The 7,404-nt window shown below is 36.3% G+C and overlaps 1 protein-coding gene across 1 annotated transcript in view; it reads right to left on the reverse strand.

Annotated features, from left to right (window-relative positions):
• LOC107557239 (thioredoxin domain-containing protein 5-like) overlaps positions 1–6,112 on the reverse strand; it is an 11,143-nt gene extending 5,031 nt beyond the window's left edge. Inside the window, exons 1-8 of the mRNA XM_016240586.1 lie at positions 5,825–6,112; positions 4,959–5,111; positions 4,632–4,737; positions 4,374–4,470; positions 2,841–2,956; positions 2,662–2,748; positions 506–655; positions 409–410 (exon numbers count right to left, since the gene is read on the reverse strand). Of these exons, the coding sequence (XP_016096072.1) occupies positions 409–410; positions 506–655; positions 2,662–2,748; positions 2,841–2,956; positions 4,374–4,470; positions 4,632–4,737; positions 4,959–5,111; positions 5,825–5,997 (884 nt within the window). The 5' untranslated portion in view covers positions 5,998–6,112. The remainder of the gene's footprint in view (positions 1–408; positions 411–505; positions 656–2,661; positions 2,749–2,840; positions 2,957–4,373; positions 4,471–4,631; positions 4,738–4,958; positions 5,112–5,824) is intronic.
• Positions 6,113–7,404: the final 1,292 nt, after the last annotated feature.

The following is a 7,404-nucleotide window of genomic DNA, read 5'->3' on the forward strand; positions in this document are numbered from 1 at the left end:
TCCTTAATTACAACACCAGCTCTGAACATTTGTTTAAGAGCAAGGTCTCATCTCAAAGGGATCAGCAACGGTTTACAAGCTTTTAAAATTTTCCCCCAACAAAAAAAAAAAAAAAAAAACTCGGAAACAAAGCTCTTAAGGGACACTCTTTAGCCATGCAACAATTCCAGCCTGCCAAAATCCCTTTATAAAAGACAAGCTTAGACAGGAAAGCCAATTAACAAAGCAAAATAACAGCCCTTAAGCTCCCCGCCCATCCCTTCCACTCCGGCCCACCAACCCACACGCACGCACACATGCACATTTGCATCAGCAGGAGGAAATAGCTGCTCTGCCCATAATTACTACCTTAGTTTCAAGATGCAGATTTGTGTCTAAGGGCCCAAGTCTGCAGCTCGCTGTTCAAACATCTGCCCGCACACAAAAACAAATCAAATCTCTATAGTGCCAAGCAGGAAATCGAAAGCAAAACCTGTATTGTGCAAAAACTAAAACAGACACACACCTCTTCTTTGTCAGGGTCAGCGCTGGGTGGGATTTCGTGAGCGTGCTCCTCCTCTTCTGCAGGTTCATCTTTAGATTCTGCAGCTTTCATGTGACTATCAACAAACTCTTTAAATGAATCCAGATCACGTTTTCCTCTGTACTGATCAATCTGAAAACATACAGCATGCGCACAGCTACCGTTACCGTTTAGTGTAAACACTATGATAACTAATGGACTTAGGTTAACATTCTTTATTCATGACATATAGTTACAGTCAGTGTTGTGGAAAGTTACTTTTAAAAGTAATGCATTAAAATATTGCGTTACTCCCTAAAAAAGTATGTGAATAGAAGGTGCATGCAAGGCACGTTCCGTGGTATTTTTGGTGCTCACATGTGAGATCATTAGAGGCTAGTGCACAACGTCATGCTGTAAGTGGTGGGCTGTGACATGTGATGTGCTGTGTGTGTATGTGTCTACTCATGCATGTGCTTTCAGGGTGTATACTGAGCCACAATGTAAATGAGGTAAACTAGCTTGGTTTTAAACCAGCTACTAATAAAGAGGCACAGATGTTACTTTAGATTCAGTTTAGCCTATTTAAATGTGTCATTTAGCAGATGCATTTAATACAAAAATAAATCCTAGCTGAAAAGATCACCAGCATGTTGTGTTTTGGAAGCTAGTATACTAGTGTCCAGTGTTGGGGAAAGTTACTTTTAAAAGTAATGCATTACAATATTGCGTTACTTCCTAAAAAAGTGACTAATTACGTTACTTAGTTACTTTTTATGGAAAGTAATGTTATATTACTTTTGCGTTACTTTTTAAATGTAAGCAGGGCTTGATTGTTTTTAATATAAGAAGTTCTATTTATAGCAAATATAAAAGCCCTTTCACACCAAAAATTGTAATGAATAAACCTCAGGCTGAAGCAAAAGTAAATTCACGTCTGTACAGTAGAACGCAGGAGAAGAAACACTCTTCAGCAATAAAAAAAACAAAGCACAATTGTTAGTTTCTCTAAAGTCATTTTTGCTTATTAGTATGGTTGAACTGGATCATCAAAGGTCAGCAGCAAAGATATTGGTTAATAAAATGGGATTAGATACATTTGTGTTATTTAACATATGTAATTATTGCAGGTTTGCGTCATATTCTGAGTTTGCATTTCACTGTTTTAATTCATTTTGATGAATACTAAATCTGTTTTTTGTGAGTGGGATGAATTAATGCACATTCACATTTAGTCTAGAACTACAGCAACATCATATTCACACAGCGCACACAACGCCTCTGTACTCCCGATTACTCCAAATATGAGGACGGGAGAGCTGTCAGTCTATAAATGGGAAAACAAAGTAACTGGCATTACTTTTTTGAAAAAGTAGCTCAGATATTTTCTTGTAAATTAAAAAAGTAATGCGTTACTTTACTAGTTACTTGAAAAAAGTAATCTGATTACGTAACTCGCATTACCAGTTACCCCCAACACTGGTTACAGTTTGATTTATGATAATTGATATTGCAGTTTTACAAGTGAAAAATAGTGCAGGAATTTCCTTCCATGGTTGTGAGGATGTAGGAAGCATAGAAAATGTAACAGAATATCTGAAAATGAAAAAAAAGGGTAACATCTGGGGTAATGTTTTTTTTTTTTTTTTTTAATTAAGCTTTATTCATTTTTTTTTATTATTATTAAGTTTTATAAATTTTTTATAAGTTATTCAGCAAGGATGCATTAAATTGATCAAAAGGGACAGGAAAGCCTACATGCTCTTTTGATCTTTCGATTCATCAGTTTCCACAAAAAAAAATATGAATCAGTACAACTTGCAATATTGATGATTATAAATGTTTCTTGAGCACCAAATCAGCATATTAGAGTGATTTCTGAAGGATCACACGACACTGAAGAGTGGAGTACTGAAAATTCAGCTTTGCATGACAAGAATAATTTAGATTTTAACATATGGAAATGGAAAATATTTAGTTACTTTAAATTGCAGTTTCTCAGCATTGGAGTTTTACTATATTTTTAATCAAATAAATGCAGCCTTGGTGTGCATAAGAGACTTCTTTAGCAAATCTTACCAACCTCAAATTTTTGAACAACAGCATGTATACACACTGATATTTATCTTAAGAAATGATTCCACTCTAGATATTCTTACCTTCTCTCCATCAGTGAAGAAGAGTAGCGTGGGATAACCACGAACCTGATTATCTGAACACACCTCATAGTGCTGTGTGCAATCAACCTTTAGCAAGCAAAATATATAAATATCAGAAAACAGAAGTCAATTTACAATACAGAAAAAAACAAGAGAGAAACCACAATGGCCTCTCTCACCTTGCAGATCTTGACGGTGTCTGAATGCTCAAAGCTGGTGGCGAGCTGTTCCCATGTTGAAGCCATGGCTTTGCAGTGCCCACACCACGGCGCATAGAATTTCACAAAGTGAGAACCTGTAGAAGACAACTGCAGGGTTACAGCCTCAAAATGCAACAAGAATCCATGTCTCAAGTAGGATAACATGGACTACATAATGGCTTTAATCATAACTGATCAAAATGATCACAGATTACAGAAAATGTGGTGCTGCAGTGCAGACTGCACATTAATACACGAAGAGAAGCGAATTTAGCGTGTCAACTCACGGCTAAACTATTCCACAGTCATGCCACCCACAATGATGTTACAAGAAACATCACAAATTGTGTGAATTACGTGTACACAGTACAGCCCTGAAATGTGGAAATATATTAATTTAGCATGATGCGTACATTAAATGAAGATGTATAAGCAAAACTTTTGGTTATTAGAGTTAAGCAACATCATTAACATGTGCTTCAAACATCTGAAGCTGGGAGACATAAACAGTTCTGTAAAAGCCAGAGCATCATTTCCTGCCTCTCCTCCAAACAGGAATCATTTATTTGGCTAACGGACGGAACATGTAACATTTAAAGGGTGTTTGAGAAGAGGGCTGAAACTGTACCAAAGCCAAGACCATAATTCATCTCTGCTGCCAAAGTTATTGTCATAGAGAGAACCTTATGGGAATAACAGAACCCCAATTAAAATCCTGATGAGTGCTCAATGAAAGTGCAGAAAAGCAGGAGCTCTTATCATTTACAGACACACACACACAAAAAAATAATAATAACAACCTACCTACAATTAATGGCAAATGAAATGTTTAGAAATATAAACTGATATTTCCTACTGACACACTACAGCAAAATATAGAAATAACTGGCTTAAAACCAATTTTTTGTTGGTGAAAATACTAATGGCCTAAGACAAGACTTTTGTGTGTGTGTGTGTGTGTGTGTGTGTGTATGTATATATAAACATTCAATAAACAGGTTAGTTGCCAGGGTTTTAATATGGTTGTATTAATTATCATTGTACCTATACCAGCCATTTGTGATTACCGGACATCTTAAAATGTAATCCAATGACAAACTATTTAAATAATAATAAATATGATTATTATTATTCTACATTTACTATTGATTACAAGATTGTATTTAATGTCTTCAGTCATGGAAAAGTCCATTTTAAAATGTTGTTATATTTTCACATTTTCCTTAACTGTGTGTCCATGTGTGCAGGGTGACAGTGAAGTAGTGACTTTTTGTTTAAATGCTTCACTTTCAAGATGATGAATTTGTAATTTAACAGTTATACAAAGCTGTAGAGAACTTGATAAAACATAAAAAAGACTAAATAAAGTTAAACAATCAACCCAAGCTGATACAACACAGTGGTATTAAAAAAACAATTATCATAACGTAAAACATTATATCATTACTTTGTAAAACAAATGAATCGTCAATCAAAATTGATATATTGTTAAAATGGGTTGCCGGCTACTACCTTTAGAGATGTGTGGTTTGAAGTTTGTGGCTGTGAGTTCATACAGGCCCTGTTTGGGTTCAGGGACTTTGGGTGGCTCGGGTTCAGTCTGAGGTTCCTGGGGTGAGATGGGGATAGACCAAATAAGAAGTGCTGTAATATTGTGACGTTTTAGAATTACACCTTGACCAGTCCATGTATTACACAAAGCACTTTTAAAAGCCAGTATAAGAGTATGTTTCTAGTCATACAAATATTTGAGCAGTTTTATGATCTTACTTCCGGTTCATCCTGCAGGGTTTTCAGCATCCAGCTCTCTAACGCCTGCAGGTCTCTCGGGCCCTGATACTTCAAAGCCTCCTGATCAGGTTTAAACAACTTCAGACTGTAAAGCAAACACAAAGTTAGTCGGTCAATGATTAATCAAACCACATATAATTTTTACCTTAGGCACATGAATGTCAGGTGATTATAAATCATGCATATAAAATGTTTTACACACACAACATCTAAATAATTTTACTGTAATTTTACATTTTGCATGAAGCATCTTAAAATGTATTTTTTTGTTACGTACAGCACTAGTAACAGTGAAGTAATGCTTACGTTGGGTATCCACGGATCCCATGTTCACTGGAGCAAAACTTTGTGTCTTTTGTGCAGTCGAATTTCACAACATACACTGGAGGAGCCTCCATACTGTTATATTTATCTGCCAGCTCATTCCACGTTCCCTGCAGCCGCTGACAGTGACCACACCTGCACACCACAAACATATTCAAACACATTTATCACATCATTAAAGGGGTCATCGGATGCCCATTTTCCACATGTTGATATACAATAAAATACAGTACCCAGAAGAAAAAAAACTAAACAAAAAAACACTTTAAAATCAAAGACTATGGTGGTGTGTGTAATTCAGGAATACCGTTTAGTGGTTTAGAATCACTAAATTGATTGAGAGAACTGTGGTATTTTTTGGCGTATTTTTGTTTAAATGCCCTGGTATTACCATGGTACAAGACCAAAAACGAAGAGGGAAAAAAAAAACATGACATGATATTTCTACATAGTATAAACCTTAAAAAATATACATAAAGACCATGGTACCACCATTGCAATTTTTTTTTTTTTATGAGGATGAGGAAGTGATGTCTGATGTCGTGGCTGTTCATGCTTTGCCACGTAACGTTACACTAAAACTTTATGACTGCAGGAATTTAAACTTTTTACCAAAGTCTATTATCATCACTCTAATGTCAAAAAATGGTGCTTCGTGTCTTTACTAAACTTGACATCCACTTCATCCAAAACTGACTTACCTCTGTAGAGTAAAGTGGCTAATGGAGTCACTTCAAACATCGCAGCAAATCAACTCAGAACTAGCATAACGGCATTGATCTCAATGCATTTACCATTTCGTATATCTCTCAATATAATGAAAATATTTGATGAAGGTGTTGTTTTACCAGGGCGCGTAGAACATGACGAAGTGTGGAGCAGTAGAGACGGCATCATTGAACATCTCCACCGTGTATGTGTGTTTGGCGTGCTCATCCTCTTCTGTGTCATTATCACAGCATATCCTACTACACAACAACGCCAAATAAATAAAACTCGTTAAAAACGGCGCCATGTTCATAACAGAGCAGGCCTGTGAATGAAGCGGAGCTATGGGTTTTAAATGAGTGAGTGAGCAGACAGAGCTGATCTGTACAACATCCAAACAGCGATCAGCAGAGCTGTTGAAACGAGCCGTGGGATCTGTAGATCTGTGAACTGCGCAGACGCTCTCATCCGTGCTGCGCATCCGGGCACCGGTGTACGGAGGCTGATAAGAGCCATGAATTTGAAAAACAAAACAAAAAAAACAAACTTGTTTTCTCGACATACCAAATGAACACAACATAATTTAAACTGCATATAATGGATATAAATCACAATTTATTTTTGATTTATTAAATTAATTTTTTTTATAATATGGAGTCGAGCAGAAAGTAGTACTTGTAAATATTAAGATTCATTTCTGTAGCTCTGACTAATTTTACACTGTAATTTTGCCAGCCCCTGAAATGAGTTATACCAACATTACCTGAGCGGTTAAAGAATACGCTAACGCTCATTCAAGGACGTGAATTTAAAGGGTTAGTTCACCCAAAAATGAAAATTCTGTCATTGATTACTCACCCTCGTGTTATCCGAAACCCGTAAGACCTTTGTTCATCTTCGGAACACAATTTAAGATATTTTTGATGAAATATGAGGGCTCTCTGACCCTCCCATTATTTCGCAAGTATGGAGAACAGCGATAGATGGACGGACGCTGAATAGATGATCGACAAAGTAGTCCGTGTGACATCAGTTCAACTGTAAAGTCACGAAGCTACGAGAATACCTTTTTGCGCAAAGAAAACAAAAATAACGACTTTATTCCACATAAATAAAAAGCGAGATGCTAACTCGTGCCCTCTCAAAAATCATGAGTGCATGGTCGTCGGTATGACCGAGAGCCATTGAAAAACTACAGAAAAGTAAAACTACTTCACTTTAGCATTACTGGCCATGAGTACTAAGGAGAGATCACACATCAGCTGCTCAAAAAATGTGTCAGAGACGAACTGAGCGCGAGCGCAATCCTGTGACAGTCACAGGCAGAGGCAGACAGTAACTAAGCACATTTACTTGAGTATTGTACTTAAGTACACTTTTTGTGTATCTGTACTTTACTTGAGTATTATTTTTTCTGGGAACTTATGACTTTAACTTCACTACATTTGAAAGACAAATATTGTACTTTTCACTCCACTACATTTCTATCAAGGTCCTCGAAGTAGAAAGTCGTTACTATGTAGCAGCTTTGAAAGTCAGTGGGGGATTTTTTTTCTTCTCTAAAACGTGACTTTCTTTTTTTCAGACAGTTTATCAGTAATCACTCTTGTGGGGCTACATGAAGTGATTTCTCAGCATTTTTTGAACACTGACCAGTTGCAAATGTGATATTTATTTACAACAATTCAATAATAGGAAGTTAATATTGTGGTATATATTA

Source organism: Sinocyclocheilus grahami, unplaced genomic scaffold (genome assembly GCF_001515645.1).
Source record: "Sinocyclocheilus grahami isolate Dianchi unplaced genomic scaffold, SAMN03320097.WGS_v1.1 scaffold594.1, whole genome shotgun sequence".
NCBI classification, from domain to species: domain Eukaryota; kingdom Metazoa; phylum Chordata; class Actinopteri; order Cypriniformes; family Cyprinidae; genus Sinocyclocheilus; species Sinocyclocheilus grahami.